This window comes from Pongo pygmaeus, chromosome 4 (assembly GCF_028885625.2).
Source record: "Pongo pygmaeus isolate AG05252 chromosome 4, NHGRI_mPonPyg2-v2.0_pri, whole genome shotgun sequence".
Classification (NCBI taxonomy): Eukaryota; Metazoa; Chordata; class Mammalia; order Primates; family Hominidae; genus Pongo; species Pongo pygmaeus.
The window spans coordinates 175,065,373-175,083,916 of NC_072377.2; the positions used below are offsets into that span (position 1 = coordinate 175,065,373).

Consider the following 18,544-nt stretch of genomic DNA (forward strand, 5'->3'; position numbering starts at 1 on the left):
ACCTCACCAGCCATCCTCCTGGCACAACTTCAGGGGACTTGTGTCACGGGCTTCCCTAGGACAGGTTTGGATTCTCCTCTTGGGCCAAGACCAGTGGCTAAGATCAGTAAACACGACCTAGAACCTTCTCTAAAACAGGGGTCTGCAAACTTTCTGGAAGGGATCAGATGGGCAGTATTTTAGTCTTTGTGGCCCATGCAGTCTCTGTCACAACTACTCAGCTCCACTGTTGTAGTGGGAGAGCAGCCACTGAAAACCCAAAAATGCACGGGTATCGCTGTGTTCCAATAAAACTCTATGGACACTAACACTTGAACTTTCTATCATTTTCACATTACAAAATACTCTTTTTCCCTCCTTGAAAACTCTTCTTAGCCTCTGGGCCTTACAAAAACAGGCAGTGAACCAGATTTGACCACAGGGCCATAGTTTGCCAACCCCTGCCCTAGACTTAATGCAGAGTGATTTTCTTCCCAGAGCAGGCTGTTGGCCACATGGCTTGAGAAAGAAAATGGTTTTCCTGAAAATTGTAGAAATAGTTTCATTGAGATTTATTCATTCATGTTAAATATTGCCATCTCTTAAGAAGAGAAATCTATTTAAGGCAGAAACAGGCATCAGAAGTAAATCAATGAAACACCTAACATATTAGCATAGAGTAAGTTCATCGGAGAGAGGCAATTCAATTTAATTTGGAGCTAGGTTTTGATCATTTCTTATATGTGAAAGAACCATAGTCTCTGCCATGAAAAAGCTCACAATCTGGGCAGGGGATGGAGGGTGTGAGGTGGGCTGGGGGGAGCAGGAAGCCGACAGGGAGCTGGAGGGTGGATCCTAAGAGAAGCACAGACGAAGGCTGTGGAAAGCCAAAGGAAGGAAAACAACTGCTAACTGGGGGGTGAATTTGGTTTTCATGGACTGTGGTGTTTGACATCTGTCCAAAGGGTTCACAGAAGAGGGATGCTGATGAGGGAAAACGTTCCAAGGAAAGGGAGTAGTAGGATCTATTGGATATCCAGATAATTATGAAAAAATGGGTGAATGCCATACTGGCCTAGCTTTGAATGCTAGCCAGAGGAGTTCTTGATTCCTTAGTTGGCAGACATGTCAGGCCCAGGAAAAGATTTTTTGGAGTCATGGTGGTCATTGGGTAGAATAGAGGGAGGAAAGACCTTGAACACCTAAATAAAAGATGTGGGTAAAGAAGAAATGGGAGGTAGGGAAAGGGAAGAGGGATCAGGAGTGGGACCAGTGACCGCTGACTTTGTTCAACAGTTTGCCATATTGTCAGCTTAAAAGGACTAAAGACAGATCTAGAAGAGGCATGACAAGGGTCTGACCCACATAGTGCCTCTCCAATATCTATGCCTGTTGCAGACATCACTAATCCACCATGGGACTCTTCTCCACTGAGTCTGAACACAGCTCCTTACCATCCTGCCGTAGGCAGTTGCTTTCAAATTTTCAGAGTTGGAGTGCAAAATGACATTTATTTGCATATTCTATAGCAGTGCTTCACAAACTTTAGCATGCATATGTATCACCCAAGGATCTTTTACAGATCCGGACTCAGTTGGTTCTCAGATAGTCCAGAGTCTCCACTTCTAACAAACTTACAGGTAATGCTGATACTACTGGTCAAAGGGCCACCTTTGAGTAGTGAGTCCAGAGTGAAAGAATTCTGAGCTTAGAGTTAAAAGACCTAAATACAAACTCGGATCTGTTCTTACAAGTTGTGTGACCTTCAACAAGTGGCCTGGCTTCTCTGGCCTTGAAGGGGACAATTTAGGTTAATATGCAACTCAGTGGAATTGAGAAGATCAAATGAGATCATGGGAAGATGCACTCTGCAATTGATTTGAGAGCTATAAATTCATTCAATGGTATGATTATTAGTGATAATATAGCAACGATGATGATTAAACACCACTAGACAACTCTGTTTGTAGGGGCTGAGCCCTGGCATAAGGTTGCAAGGTGTCAGCACTGATAAGGACCTCAGTGACTAACTAGTCATTAGTGCCTAGTGGGCAGCCAGCAACCTGAGGTTCATCATTCAGTAAAAATGTGGCCCCATAAAGGCGGGCCTGGAAGGTCTCAGCAAGGACCAGCTATACTTAAAAATGTCCCCGCAGCCAACAGATATAAGTCCTTAACCACAGGGATTCCAGATATCCAGTGCTTCACTGTCCAGCCTGTCTTGGATGAACACCCCAGGTTCAAGAATAAGCCAGTGCCTGACCAGATTATAAAGTAAGACTCATTGTCCACAGGGAAGAAGGATGGGGCAGAGAACCCATTGGGGCCACCAAACTGAGCTGGTGGCAGAACAGACCCCAGTGGCTTTCTAGTTCCTTCTCTATCTTAGCCAGTTTGTTCCCCCCCACTTTTCCTCTTGGGCAAAGAATCACCCTCCAATTAGCTGGGCTCTGCCCCTGACAAGGCTGAAGCCAGGAAGGATGGGAGAGCCAGGGTTATGGCTCAGCAAATCCTCAGCAAGCATCGAGCATTTGCTCAACTGGATGCAGTCAACCTATTTGTTGCTCAGGTTGATCTCAGAGTGGCCCCAGGGAGTCCACAGACAGAGTGTGGCTGGGCAAGTGATAGGCAGTGTGGAGACAGGGGGCCTTGGCCATGCTGAGCACATGCTCCCAGAGGGACATCTCCTCAGCATTTGTGAAGGTTGTACATTGACAATGGCGCATTCAGACTCTGATAAAGGAACAGTAGAGGAAGTGCCGTGAAGGCTGATGTCCACCTGTTCTAGATCAGATTGCAAAGTCACTGATGAGGCCACAAGGTGGGTCCTCTGTGGGACCCAAGGCTGTATGCCTCCCAGCTGCCCAGCTCATTCCCCCCACCCCATGCCCAGGTTGTAATAGAGCACTTGAGTGTCTTAGAATAGGTCCTCCCCTCTGGATGGGACAGTCAGAAACAGGATCTGCTTTGCAAGATGAAGGACCCTTCAGGGAGAGGCAGCCCCTCCCAGCAGCCTCACGAAGTGCCACAGCAGAGCAGGTGGAGCTCAGCTTGGGTCTCAGCCTCCCCTCACCTTCTCACCTTCTCAGACAGGCACCCATGAGCAGGGGACAATAATTGTGCAGCTAGCACGGTGTTCTGCTGGCCCTGAAGTTAGAATCTCACCAAGGATTCAGGGAGACTGATTTGGGGGTTTGGCTGGGACACCTAAAGAAATCCTTTGAGGACACCTCTGGGAAATTAGGCTCAGACCTCAGCTCCTTTGTTGTAGATCACAGGAAATCATGACCTAGGCCATCAGTGTTAGAATTCCAATTGCCTGGGTACTCTAGGGGTACTATGTTCTCAAAGGGGCACAAGACCAGTCTACCTTCTAAATTGCCTTGTCAGGAAAGCCTGGGCAAAAGTCACTCTTATGCAGCCCAGAACACAGACCTTGATTTTAAATGCACCACAAGGGACTCTGCCAGGCCTGAAGTTTACTGTAATGAACCTCGCTGGACAGTGCAGGGTCAGATCAGGTGTCAGCAGCCGGGGATGGCTACCAGGAGCCTCAGCCTCTTCCTGTCTTTCAGCTTCTACAAATCCAACTACGTGCAAAGGTTCCACTACTCCCGGCCCGTGCGCAGGGGGACCGTAGACCCAGAGAATGAGTTTGCTGTGAGTATCTTCCCTACCCTTGATCGTTCCCTGGGGCCACCTGGAGGAACCAGAGCATGCATCGGCCAGCCTCAGAATGGGAAGGAACTTAATCCAAAGCCAGAGAAAATAAAGCTAACCTCCATGGATACCATGACGTCCATTCCCCAATCTCTTCCATTAAGGCCTGTGTCCTTATTTCTTGAGCCTTTTTCCCTTTAATACAGAACCCAGGCCTCATGTCAGAGGCACTTTTTCAACCACAGGGCATTCAGGCATTGCCAGCACGTAGAAACCCTCAGGCTAAGAAGGGGTGTTGATAAAATCAAACCTTCCAGCAAATACCAGTAAGAAGCCACAGCAATTTAGTCATCACTGTCCCCTGAGTGCTAGTCTCCTCTGTGTGTGTCCAGCTAGGATTCAAACAAGACTGGATTAAGGAGGTGTCTCCAAGTCTCAGCTCTTTGGCTTGGACTGTAATTCTTAATATTTTTGGAGCCACTGCCTCTTTGAGAGTCTAATGAACACTGGGAACCCTTCCCCGAGAAAACAAATGGACACATTCAATATTGCCTAAAAATTCAGACTGCTAATAAACCCAGGTTAAAACTTACTTGGCCTAAGTTCAGGGAGCGCTTACACTTAATGCTGGAAAAGAATTCTTAAGGGTAAGGTGAGAGCGTGTTTCTGGGTCTTGCAATATTTATTCTGCTTTCGGGTAGACGGGAGGCCTGGGGACCTGGCTGGGTTTGTGCCAAGCTTCTCTGATACCCAGGTTTCATAAATGTGTTTGTTGCTTTCCTGCCCTTGCCACCCCCTTGCCCACGGACAGTCCATGTGGATTGAGAGAACCTCCTTCGTGACTGCGTACAAGCTGCCGGGGATCCTGCGCTGGTTTGAGGTGGTGCACATGTCGCAGGTGGGTCTGGGACATTCATCGCAGGGCCACCCTTCCTCCGACGGGCAGAGCACAGCCAGTCTCCAAAGGCCCCTTTGACTTTAAAAAGCAGACATGTTTTTCTCTGAAGCTGCTGTGTGAGTCCCAGAATTCCCATGCAGGCAGCATTCAGAATAGTGCCTTTCAGATTTTTTTTTTTTTTTTAAGCATCAGATAACCTTTTTGTTCCCTGCAAATGAAACTTTCCTTGGCCTCCAGTAATAAAGCTGATGAATGGGGAGCTTCTGTTGGGCGGGTGGGGTGTAGCAGAGGGCCTGGAACACAATCATCTCCATCTCCCCCTCATACTCCTCTCATCACAGCACCCCCTTGGGGGCACCTGTGCAGTATCCCAATATGAACCCATTTTATAGTTGGAAAAACTGAGGCTCAGAAAGAAGAAATCATTTGGCTAGAATCCAAATGTTTGATCTCCCTTGTGCAGATAACACCAATTTTGCTTCTCAGCACAGCTTAGGGTCTCCATGTCCTCAGACAGCTAAAGATCTTGCAGTCCCCAAGATACAGAGCAATGGTCAGTGTGGTTGTGAGGAAACCTTGTAAATGGACATATTTAGGATGTCTTATTTATTTATTTATTCATTCAGAAAATGCTTAATGTCTACCTAACATGTTAGGCACTGTTTTAAGACCTAGAGATTCTGCAATGGAGCTTCCATTCTAGTGGGAAAGACGGATTAAAAAGTCAAAGTAAATATATGACAGGTGATAACTGTGATGGAAAAAATTAAAGCAGAAAGGTGATGTATGAGGGATTGCTATTTTAAGTAGGGTAGTCAGAGAATGCTTCCCTCTATACTGGCTGTTGAGGAGAGGACTGGAGGAAATGAGGAAGGGGTCCACGCTGACATTGAAGAGAGAGACATTCCAGCAGAGGGGACAGCAAGTGCAAAAGCCCTGGGCCCAGAGTATGCTTGTGTCCAGATCAGAACAAGTGAGGGTGAGTAACAGTCATCTGATACCAGATCATGTAGGACCTTGTAGGCCACCATAAGGACTTTGACTTTCCCACTGAGTGACACAGAGCCATGAGCAGAGAAGGGACGTGGTCTGACTTGCGTTTTCAAGCTATTGTATCAGACGATAGCATTGAGACCGTTTCACTTCTACCCTTAATGCCCCTCTCTTTTCAGTGAACCCAGCAGCTCAGTAGCCCTTCAGCCTCCTTTTTATAGGCATGACCTAGACCTTGGAAAAGTATAACAATGATGGTGATAGCAAAAAACATTGTTTTGAGTATGGGCTCAACTGTTCATATGCATGATCTCATTTCAACCCCTCAGCAACCCTGTGAGGTAGATATTATTATTCTTCCCATTTTACAGATGTGGGAACTGAGATGCAGAGTTAATTAGTGCATTGTTCAAGGTTAGTAAAAGAGATAGGGTATGACTTTAACCTCCCCTGTCAGGCACCTGGCTTGGACTCTTCATCTTTTTTTCCTTAAGAAAAAGAAAAGCCCACCCCAGCCCACCCCAGCAAGTAGTACCCCCAAAAGGAAGGAAGTGTCTGTGCCCTTGCTTCATGGCACATAAGTTTTGACAAGTGCCCCAGGTGCTGTGTCAAAGGTTTATAGCAATATCTCATTTAATTCTCATAGGCCCCCGTGAGGTACATACTATTATGAGCCCTATTTAGGAGGTAAGGAATCAGAAACTTTCTACCAATCTGTAGCTTCTGCCCATTAGCCCTGACTGAGCCCTGTCACCTGGTGGTGCTCAGCAAGGCGTCTCTTGTATAGTCATTCCTGCCACACTGTAGCAAACTGAGAGAGCCCATCCCTGTACTTCCCATTCCCTCAGCTACTGTGTGTCAGCCCAAAGCACTTATCTCCTAATAGACTACATAATTTTCTTGTTTATTTTTAATATTAAGAGAATATTAAATATAACATTAGACCATAAGCTCCACTAGAATATAAATTCCAAGAAGACAGATATTTTGTCTATTTTATTTTCTGCCATACCTCCAAGTGCTAAGAATAGTCCCTGGCCCACAACTGACGCTAACTAAAGAATACTTACATAAATTAATCAGTCAATCAATATGCAGACACCTGTAATGTCTAAGCCAGTTACCTTATTTTATAAACTCAGCATTTTGAAGTTAGGAAAGAAATAGTCAAGATTTTTGGCTTGTTTCTTTCATCCTGATGCCTTCTCATAGAAGGCATTGGGGAAACCTTCAAAAAGTTGGCCAGAGTGAATTTATCTTTAATGGCCTCTCAGATGAGTTACCAGGAATTCCAGGGTGTCTCAGATGCAAAAGTTGAATGTTCTTCTAAGTGACTTCATTTCCAAAGATTGTTTTTGTGTTATATGAATTTGTATCTTGTTCTTGGTTATTTCCTCCATAAATTATCACGACTACAGTAATGTTTATATAGAGAGGCATTTTCTGATGAGCTTCAAGTATAAGTTCTGCCTATTGGGGTTTTATTTTGTTCTTGGCCCTGAGAAATGGAGTCTTTACAAGGAGGCCTGATCTAGGGATCAGAGATCCAAATTCAACGTGGTCACTAATGAGCTATTTATGTTAGATAAGGACTGTATATCTCTGGGTCTTAGTTTTAATCATCTGTAAATAGGAATTGCAAAATGATGGAACTTTAGTGCTTAAAGGGACCTTAGGTGTCTTTTAGTCCTAAAGCTATAAACTCGAATACCTTCATAGCCTAGTAAGGGCTGTGGCAAAGGGCAGTAGCAACAGCCCCCTCCTCCATCTCTGTTGAATTACTTTTTAAAGGTTAGAATCAATGTGCTAGCTGAGTGACAGACCTCCGCCAGCCTGGTTTGGCTTGCAGTTCTCCAAGTTTTTTGTCCTGATTCTCCCTGGTTCTTGTCTACCTGCATTATTTTGTATATGAGAAAACTGAGGCCTAGCAATGGGACGTGAACTGCCAAAGCAATTTGTGGCAGAACTCAGAGGTAATGAGAGAGCACCTGTCCTGTGCAGCTCATAGGATTCCCGGGTAGACTTAAGAAGGCAATATTGGTAAAATGGCTTTGAAAAATATGAAATGCTGGGCTGGGCACAGTGGCTCATGCCTGTTATCCCAACACTTTGGGAGGCTGGGATGGGTGGATCACCAGGTTAGGAGTTCAAGACCAGCCTGACCAACATGGTGAAACCCCGTCTCTACTAAAAATACAAAAATTAGCTGGGCATAGTGGCATGTGCCTGTAATCCCAGCTACTCAGAAGGCTGAGGCAGAAGAATCGCTTGAACCCAGGAGGCGGAGGTTGCAGTGAGCCGATATCATGCCATTGCACTCCAGCCCGGGCAACAGAGCAAGACTCCATCTAAAAAAATAAAAATAAAAATAAAAGAAAGAAAAATATGAAATGCCACCTAATTGCCAGGGATTGAGATCACGTTCTCTTTCATCTTATGTTCCCTCACCCATCCACACACACACTTTTACATTTTTTTCCACCCTCCCCTAATAATTCATTTTCCCTTGACAGCAAGCCTGGCAAGAGTTACTATGTCGATAAAGAAACTGAGGCTCAGCTTAGGGAAAAGACCAGAGATTTGAGGGCTAGATTAAGTCCCAACAGACCGTTGATAACAAGTGTGGTATCAAAGCTTGATTTACATGTAGTGGAAGAAGCCTACCTGTGGAATCACAAATACCTGAGTTGTCTTTCCAGCTCTGCCCCGTGGCTCAGGGATAAGTGACTTAACATATTGTTGGGGGAATGAAATGAGCACGGGTGTAATGTGGCCAGCATGGGCTGGCACATAAAAGGCAATCGATAAGTGAAGTCATCTTCATTATCATGATCATTACTTTTATTCCTGTTATTAGCTAAACTGTGGGTTTAACTTCTGAAATCTAGGCCTTCCACCAACTATATAACCCCTGTAATGACCTGAAAGTTACATATTTGGTTTACACAAATGCCCATAGGCGAGAAGCCAAAATTATTTTCATTCTCATTCTCTGTTCCTAATGGCTATAATGAGGATAACACTTTGGGAATCTAAAAATAGTTTCAAAAGCAAGGAGGAAAGCTAATCAACAGCTGTTTCCATTTTTAATGACTTGTCTTAAAGCCTGAGTCTTTCAGATATGGCAGGCTATTGTTCAAATGCTGGTGTGGTGCTGGGCTCAATCTGAGCGGTGGTGATAGATTTTCCTTACAACTCAGTCTACACCTTGGCCCCTCAGAGCCCCCCCAGAGTTGGTCTGTGTACTTGACAGATACTAGACCGTGGGTTTCACCGTGGAGGACTATGGCTGCAGCCAAGCCGGACATCGTTCTCCTTCAGTTAACATTCTGTGTGTGCATGCGTGTGCCGGCGTAGGGTGTGTGGATGTGCCCAGGGCATGCATGTGTGCATGCATGTGTATGTGTATCTATGTGTGTATGTATATGAGTGTGTGTGTGTGTGTGAGAGAGAGAGAGAGTGAGTGAGTCAGTCAATTCCCAGGGCCTTCTCACTGTAGAGATCAGTCATCTCCAGAAACATCCAGACAGGGTAAGGGAGTAAGGAGGCTATAATTTCACAGAAATGGTTTTAAAAGATGACCAAGAAGACAATTAGCAACATAGCAGACTAGGAAGCTCCTGGCTCTCCCTCCACCCCCAAATGCACCAGATAAATATCTACTCATGGATCCATTCCCTCTGAGAGAAAATCAGAGATGAAGTGAGGGACTTCTACCTACCAGGCACTGAGTAAACATCCACATTGAACCGATATGAAAAGCTGAGGCACACTCAGGCATGCACCCTGCTCTGACGCTGTGCTATAAAATCAAGAAAGAAATTCCCAGTACTCATCTTCTCTCCCTGTGGAGAGGAGGGCTTGGACCTCACGTGTACTACCCTAATTCTAAGGTTCCCCAGGAGGGCTTGGACCTCACATATACTATTCTAATTCTGAGGTTCTTCATGGGTTGGCTCTTAACTTGTCAACTCTGAGACTGCGCAGAGTTAGACGTATGCAAGTCTCTTTAGACTCTTTAGACCACAGGAAAAAATCAGTGGTTTTATATGGGTGCACGTGAACTTTCAGGCATCCCATCCCCTGAGAGGAGTGTAGTAAAGGGTCTTTTAAAAATGCATGAACAATGAGAACACATGGACACAGGAAGGGGAACATCACACTCTGGGGACTGTTGTGGGGTGGGGGGAGCGGGAGGGATAGCATTAGGAGATATACCTAATGCTAAATGACGAATTAATGGGTGCAGCACACCAGCATGGCACATGTATACGTATGTAACTAACCTGCACATTGTGCACATTTACCCTAAAACTTAAAGTATAATAATAAAAAAAAATGGAATCTCCTGCTTCTCCCCAGAAGGCATTTATGACACACTCTTCCAGTGGTTACTTGGCAGCCTGGCTTCTACATAACTTCCACTGAGGAGTTAAGGGGCAAACAAATATTAACCCACTGGCAGCCTGAGAAGCAGGCTGTCACTTCTCAAACCTTGCCTCCTGGCTCACCCTAGCAATAACTACAGGTTTATTAATCCCTCCTGGAAGGAGTTTGTGCACACATTGTTTCCCAACTTTTACAGCTTCCACCCAAGGGCTATATTCTAAACACCCTAGCTCTAGGAGCAGAGGGGACTGGCATATGCATGTCCCCAAAGACCACAGGAAAAAAAAGCAGCAGTTTTATACAGGTATGAAAGCACTTCCAGGGCTTCATTCCCTGAGAGTTGGTGCAGAGAAAGGGCTTAAAAAATTGCAACCCCCTATTCCTCCCTAGATGAGGTTTATGCTATGCATTGAGGGTCCCAACTTTTAGATCTATCTCTAAAAGGACCCCATCTAAACCTCTTAGCTCTGGGAACAGAAGGGAGCAGGCATATGCAAGTCTCCCTACATCACAGAACAAAGAGATGGTTTTAAATGGGTGCACAAACACTTCCAGGGGTTACATCCCCTTGGAGCAGTGCAGAAAGTGGGCAGAAATGAACAGCTCCCATTTTCTTTCTGGAAGGGGCACACACTTCCAGTGGCTAGTGATGGCCTGGCATCTAACAAACTTGCATCAGAAAGCTAATAGGGCAAACAAAAAATAGCTCTCCAGCAGTCAGAGCCAGAGGTTGGCACTTCACTAGCCTTTCCTCTGTCTCAACCCAGTGATAAATCCAGATCTATCCATTCTTCCTGCAAGGAGTTTGGCCACATACCAAGTGCCACACTAGAGCTCCCACCCAAGGGACTGTCCTCTTAATGATGTAGCTCTGGGAGTCAATGGGATTTTGTCTTCCCGAGTGGCCCTAGACCACAGCAAAAAGAGGTGGATATACAATGGGTCCAATTTCAACAAGTATATCACCAGAATCAGAGGGTGCAGCCTGAACTTGAGTATAGGCACTTGCCACAGATTCTCTCCCCAGCTTAGGGCAGAGAGAGAGACAGGTAATCGCCCATGCCCAGCTTCATCATGAAGATGGAAAAAAACTGGAACACACATTTAATACCCCCACCTTTCCAGCTACATCTACAGAGTCTAGCCCCTACCTTATCTGTCTCAGGGTACTGACAGGAAGTGGCATATCCTAAGCTATAGGGGTCTACCAAAAACAGAGACAGCAGTCTGGACAAACAGAGAGATTTGAGAGGAATCCTAACATTTCACACTGGATGGCTTGGTCAGATCCTTCTTCCACACAAGGCCAGTCTGACAAGACTGGGAGAGAGAACTGTCTTATCTAATGCAGAGAAACCAACACAGACACTGAAGGAAAATGAAGAAACAGGGTAATATATTCCAAATAAAGGAGCAAGATGAATCTCCAGAAACCGAAATGCATGGAGTCAAGAAATGTGATTTACTCAGCAGGAAATCCAAATAATGCTCATGAAGATGCTCACCAACGACAGGAGAGCAATGCAAGAACAAACCGAGAATTCTAACAAAGAGAAAGCATAAAGTGTACCAAACAGAAATCATAGAGCTTAGGAATATTATAACTGAATTGAAAAATGCCATAGAAGGGTTCAATAGCCAACTAGATCAAGCAGAAGAAAGGATTAGCAAACTCGAAGACAAATCACTGGAAATCATATAACCTGAGGAGCAAAAAGAAAAGAATGAAAAAGAATGAGGCTGGTATAAGAGAATTATGGGGCACCATCAAGTGTAACAACATACACATTATTGGGGTACCAAAATAAGAAGAGAGTGGGAGAAAGGAACAGAGAACATATCCAAAGAAATGACAGAAAACTTCCCAAATCTAGAAAAGAAACTAGAAATCTAGATCCAGAAAGCCCAAAGGACAATAAATAAGAGAAATCCAAAGAGACCCAAAAGTGTTTCTCAGACAAACAAAAGCTGAGTAAAGCACCATTAGATCTGCCTTATAAGAAATACTAAAGCTAGTTCTTCAAGCTGAAGGAAGAGGATGCTAGTTAGTAACATGAAAATATGAAAATATAAAACTTACTGTTGAAAAATAAGTACATTGTCAAGTCCAAAACATGCTAATACTTAAATGATGGTGGGCAAATCAATTATCTAGTATAAATATTTAAAGGCAAAAAAATTATAAAAAGACACCTAAAGCTCTAATAGTTTGTTAAAGACAGAAATTATTTTTCACGTAAATTGTGACATCTGGAACATAAAACATGGGAGGAGAGGGAGTAAAATTGAAGTTTGTGTATGTGATCAAAGTTAAGTTGTTATCAGCTTTAAATAGCCAGTTATATGTATGTTTTATGTAAGCCTCAGGGTAATCACTAAGCAAAAGCCTATAATAGATGTACAAAAGATAGAAGAAAAGACCCACAGCATATCACTACAGAAAGCCATCAAATCACAAAGGAAGAAAGTAATAAAGGAAAAAAAGAACAAAGGATCTATAAAACAACCAGAAAACAATGAACAGAAGGGCATTAGTAAGTCCTTACCTATCAATAATGACTTTGAATGTAAATGGATTAAATTCAACAATCAAAAGGAATAGAGTGACTGAACAACAATAACAAAAAACCTAATGATATTGTATATTAGTCCGTTTTCACATTACTGATAGAGACATACCTGAGACTAGGCAACTTACAAAAGAAAGACGTTTATGGGACTTAAAGTTCTACACAGCTGGGGAGGCCTCACAACCATGGAGGAAGGCAGGGAGGAGCAAGTCCCATCTTACGTGGATGGCAGCAGGCAAAGAGAGAGCTTGTGCAGGGAAATTCCCTTTAAAAAAGGGATCTCGTGAAACCCATTCACTATCACAAGAACAGCATGGGAAAGATCTGCCCCCATGATTCAGTCATCTCCCACTAAGTCCCTGCCACAACATGTGAGAATTATGGCAGCTACAAGATGAGATTTGGGTGGGGATACAGAGCCAAACTGTATCAGATATATTGCCTACAAGAGACTTACCACACCTTTAAAGACACTCGTAGACTGAAAGTGAAGGGATGGAAAAATATATTCCATGCAAATGAAAACTTTTTTTTGTTTGTTTTTTGAGACAGGGTCTCGCTCTGTCGCCCAGGCTGGAGTGCAGTGGCACAAACTCGGCTCACTGCAAGCTCCGCTTCCTGGGTCCATGCCATTCTCCTGTCTCAGCCTCCTGAGTAACTGGGACTACAGGCGCCCGCCACAACGCCTGGCTAATTTTTGTATTTTTAGTAGAGACGGGGTTTCACCATGTTAGTCAGGATGGTCTCGATCTCCTGACCTCATGATCTGCTCGCCTCGGCCTCCCGCAAATAAAAACTTTTAAAAAGAGAGTAGTGGCAGCTATATTTATTTCAGACAAAGTAGACTTTAAATGAAAAACTGTAAAAAAAAAAAAAAAAAGACAAAGTCGTTATATAGTGACAAAGGGGTCAGTTCATCAAGAGGATGTAAAAATTGTAAACACATGTACACCCAATGTTGGAGCACCTGAATATATAAAGTAGACATTAGGAGATCTGGAGGGAGACATAATGATAGTAGGGTATTTCAATACCTAACTTTTCAACATTGGACTGATCATTTAGCCAGAAAAACAATAAGAAAACATTGAACTTAACCTATATTTTAGATCATAATGGACCTAACAGACATATACCGAACAATCCACCCCACAGCAACAGCATACACATTTTTCTGAAGTGCACATGGAACACTCTTCAGTTCATGGGTCAGCAAACTGTGGCCCATGGACCAAAGTCTACCCGTCACCTATTTCTGCAGTTTTATTGGAACAGCCATTCTCATTCATTTACATACTGCCTGTAGGTGCTTTTGCCCTACAATAACAGAGTTGAGTAGTTGCAGCAGACACCATCTGGCCTGCAAATCCTAAAATATTTACTATCTGGCCCTTTTACAGAAAATGTTTGCCGACCTCTACTTTAGGTTTCTACTCCAGATCTCATGCTCTTGCTAACTGCACTTTTTGCCGGTTAGCTTTTGATGGCACTCTGTTTATATTGCCTTCTAAGAGGTGTTGGACAAGTGTTCAGTTTAATTTTCCCAACTAAAGTGAATCTACCTTGGAACAGTGACCCCTCTAACAACCAGTCTTAGGACCTACTATGTTCGAGGCTGGGTGCCCACATCACAAGCTGCTCTAATCTCTCTGGCCAATAACTCACACATAGTATCTGCCCGACCAATACTGAAAGGGTTGAATTTGCATGTGTTTCACCCAGATAATAAGAAGAGAAAACTTTCTCTGGGGCACACTCAGCATCTGATGCCTCAGCAAGTACCTGACACTTCCTGCTTCTGCCTCCCCAAAGAAATCCCTTTCTCACTAAGCAGAAAGCCAGCCTGTCTCTCCCCAGAGAGCAGACAGCCCCCAGAGCTCAGTAATTACAAGATCCTATTATAGCCCCTTAGGGAGCATTGCCTCATTTGAATTCCCACCCCAAGTGAAATCAATACCAATATCTGTTTTTAAAGTGACTTAACCAAGGCCCTTTCTTCTTGGTGATCTCATTTTCAACAGACCACAATTAGTCCTCTGGAGAATGCCATAGAAACCATGTCCACAGCCAATGAGAAGATCCTGATGATGATAAACCAGTACCAGAGTGATGAGACCCTCCCCATCAACCCACTCTCCATGCTCCTGAACGGGATTGTGGATCCTGCTGTCATGGGAGGCTTCGCCAAGTATGAGAAGGTGAGGATTTCTGTTCTCCAAGTCTAGGGGAGCTCGGTGAGCAGAGCAGTGGTGGGAGGACCCAGGGGGCAGATGCAGCTACATGTCACTTATCCTACTTTGGCTGTCCTTGTCCCCAAAGGGACCCTCAGCTTGGTTGGCCCTCGTGTTTCTATAGCCTCATGTCTTAGCTGAGCTCCTGTCTCACTCCCAGCCTCTTCTCCACACCCTGTGCTGAGGCAGGAAGGGGCAGGAAGGGGCAGGGTTCATAAGGGCCCCTTGTCTCACTGGGCAGATTCAGGTGGCTCTATTAAGGAAAGGCTCTGGGATGAGTGTGAGCCAGACCATAAAATTACGTGCCAGTTGTATAAACCCACCTCTTCCACAGAGGATGTGAAATGATGTGTACAATTGGAAATAAATGAAACTCAGAATCTGTGAAAAGCCATAAAAACTAAGAGATCAACTCCAAAAGGGAAGCTATAATCTAGATATCAAGGTCATAAGGTCCCTCCAGAAAGCCCCACATGTTTGAGCCACAGATTTATTTTTGAGCTTCCTGGTGTTCATGGCAAAAAAGGAAATAGCATCACTTATATGAGTCACATTATCCACTGGAAGGAAAAATACCCATTTCTCAGTAAGGAGACAAAGCTTTTCTTGGCATTGAAATAGAACAGAAAGTTCTTACTTGGTTTTCACCTAGCAGATACTGAAGGAAAAATGAACTCCTCATTCTAACAAATCTCTTGACAAATTCCCTATTATCTTTCCTATGTTATCCATTGATGTAAAACTAAGAATACCACACAGTAGTATAATTTGGGGACAATAATTCCAGTCACCTAATCAATCCTTCCAGCTACCCTCAGATACTCATGCAGTCATCATTGGTAACCCTTTGCTCAGCCATGAGCAGTGATGGGATATGTCTGTTTATACATGCGCACACACTAAGGACATGAGCCCCAGAAAGGGGCTGCCAGGGTCACTTGCAGTGAGGGAGGCCATGAGGTGAGCTGGAACACCCACCAGTGAGATTCCTTACTGAATTATTTTCTGCAGAGCAATGTTCTCAAACTTGAAAGGAGCATCAGAATCCCCTACAGTGCTTCCTGACACACAGGTCCTCACCCCACCCCCCAGGGTTTCTGATTCAGGCTGTCTGGGCTGGGGCTAGAGAATTTGCATCTCTAACAAGTTCCAAAGTACTGTTGCTGCTACTGGCTCAGGAACCTGACTTTGAGAACGACTTCCCCAGAGTTTGCAGCCCATTCCCACTGGATGCTGATCTGAGCCTCAAAGCAGATAAAACAATGTCAGTCTCTCCAGACCTCTCACTCTTGTTCCATCCACATGCCTGTGACCTCATCCTTGCCCCTCTCAAATTAAATCTTCTCCCAGTGCCAAAGAGATTGGCTGTGAAATGCCACATGAACAGGAAACCCTGACCTCCTGTCTGTCCTCCCCAGGCCTTCTTCACTGAGGAGTATGTCAGGGACCACCCTGAGGACCAGGACAAGCTGACCCACCTCAAGGACCTGATTGCATGGCAGGTAAGGCAGAGCTGGCCAGGGGAGCATCCTGCCGTCCTTCCTCTCCCCCGACCATGGTTCACTTGCCCCATGCTAGGCTCTGGCTGAGGCAGCCTAAATTCACATGCCCTCCTGTCCCTTGCTTTTCAGCCCCTCTTCTAGCTCTGCTTCACACCTGAGCAGGTTCATCCTGGAACAGAGATTTGGGGCACTGCACTCTTGGGTGTTGCATGGTGCCAGGCAGCAATGCTATGCTGGATGGTGCTAAGATTATCTTATTTGATGTTGAATTCAGGGGATGGCTTTTCACAGCGGGATGCAAATGAACACCAGGCCCCCACACTCCAAACCAGCACCTTCCCCCGACACCCAGCACAGGCCAATCTGATAATAGAAGACTTGAGCCCCTACTCCCACTTCTCCTCCTTTTAGAGCTGACCCAGTTTGTTGCAATAATGCTCAGATGGATATCAGGTTTTGAAAATAATTGAGGCCTTTGTGTGGGTGGTTGTGAGTCAAAGGGTCTACATCCCACACAAGCTGCTGCTCAGCCCACGGGCTTAGAAGGCACCACCCTGCTGTCTTGGGCTGGCCACTTACCTGCCTCTCCTTCCGTTCTCTCTTTGCATCCCTCTTCTTCCTGTGGACTCTGTCTTTCCTCCTTTCTCTCTTTCTCTCTGTGCATCTGTCTCTGTCTTTCCCTCTCTCTCTTAGAAGCCTGCACTTCTATTCCTTGCCTCCCTGTCTTTTGCCCCACACCCCCACACATCTTACTGCTCTCTTGGCTTCTCTTCCTCTTCTCTCTCGTTCTCCCTCTCCCTGCAGAAGCAACAGTCGGCTAGATCCCTCTCATAGAGGCTTACACAGGGCTAGGCTTCCCCTCCAGGCCCAGAGCAGCCCCCTCCTCAGACATTCGCCCACTCTGGGCTCTCAGCAGACTACCCAGCAGAACACAGGGGTGGGCTCCGGAGGGCAGGAGCTGGCGGGAGGTGAGCAGTGGATGCAGAGGCAGGTGGTAGCAACTTGCAGCTGCCTGCCCTCCCTCGCTTTCTTCTTGCCAGTCACTGTGCAAAGAAAAGCAAGCTTTTGTGGTTGGGAGTTTTTGTTACTCTAGGGAAATCAGGGAATGAGAAGCATTGGGTGCAGCCTCTTTTCTTAAAATAAGAATTCCTAATTCAGGTCCTTCTCTGCCTCTGCCAATTTATGCAAAGTGGGGCTTTAAAAATGAAACACCAAGCACTGCACAGACGCGCTTTTCCCGAATGCATGTTGTGTGTCTGTCTGGAATGTTCTCTTTCTTTTTTCCTTGTGCCACCTGTGAAGCCCAAATATCCCCAAGGTCCCCAGCCTTCTGGGGTCATCATGCCCTTTATTATGCAAATAATGATGTTCTCCCTCAGCACCCCCAACTTGGGAAGCAGGAAGGCCAGGCTTTGATTCGTTCCCATCCTCAGATATTGCTGGGAGACCTCAGGGAAGGCTAACATGTCACACAGATTTGCTTAGTTGTTGGATGTCACTCTGAATCTATACCGTTGCCCTGGTCCTCTCCACTGGGGACCTCTTCTCATCTGGAAACAGCTTCTCCATGCTGTGTTTGCTGTACCCAAAGAATGGACGGCAGCTTCACAGCACAGCGAATACCAAGCTGTACCTTCCCAGAAAATTCTATTACTGTCTTGGAGCTTACTAGAGGGACATTACCAACAAAGCCAGAAGACTTTGAAAGCATGTACTCTGTTAGATGTGACGGCTTCTGAGAGCTGTTAGCTAGGCGCCTTCAGACACCACCCCCTAGTGGCCGCCTTCTCATTAGCACCACCCGCTGCTCCTGAGACCACCTATACAGAGGCCCACCTAACCCCCAAACGAGGTTGACCTCAGCCATATCCCTCCCACCCAGAGCCCAGCACCCTAACTATGACCCCAGGCACCCTAACTATGGGCACCTGCATGGGAAAGATGCAGCCCCGCTCATAGTGAAGGCAGCCTTTTAACATTATCACGTGCAGCAGATTAGCTCTTCCCTACCTGTTTCATTCCGTTTGTTCTTGCAACTTATATTTGTTGAGCCTCTGTTGTGTCCTAGGCAACAAAGATAGTGATGGACAAAATTGGGCCTGCTCCCTGCTCACTTGGAGCTTAATTCTAGATTGGGTTTTGGTTTTGCAAAGCCAAATACACTTTGAATTTACTTAAAACACGAGAAGGTTAGATTTCAAGGGGAGTGAATGTATTTGTACCTGTAGCAACCGAACAAATGCTGAAGCCTTCAAAGTACATTTGGTGTTCAACGTTTTGCAGATTTCAGGATCGATAGCTTGTTAATTTCTTTTCTTTGTG

General features: G+C 45.2%; 1 protein-coding gene across 2 annotated transcripts in view; it reads left to right on the forward strand.

The window, feature by feature from the left end:
* Positions 1-18,544, forward strand: part of DOCK2 (dedicator of cytokinesis 2) — a 442,257-nt gene that overhangs the window by 411,862 nt on the left and 11,851 nt on the right. For both annotated transcript variants that reach the window (XM_054487363.1, XM_054487364.2), the window contains exons 42-46: positions 2,172-2,253; positions 3,555-3,639; positions 4,451-4,537; positions 14,511-14,687; positions 16,139-16,222. In XM_054487363.1, the coding sequence (XP_054343338.1) occupies positions 2,172-2,253; positions 3,555-3,639; positions 4,451-4,537; positions 14,511-14,687; positions 16,139-16,222 (515 nt within the window). The remainder of the gene's footprint in view (positions 1-2,171; positions 2,254-3,554; positions 3,640-4,450; positions 4,538-14,510; positions 14,688-16,138; positions 16,223-18,544) is intronic.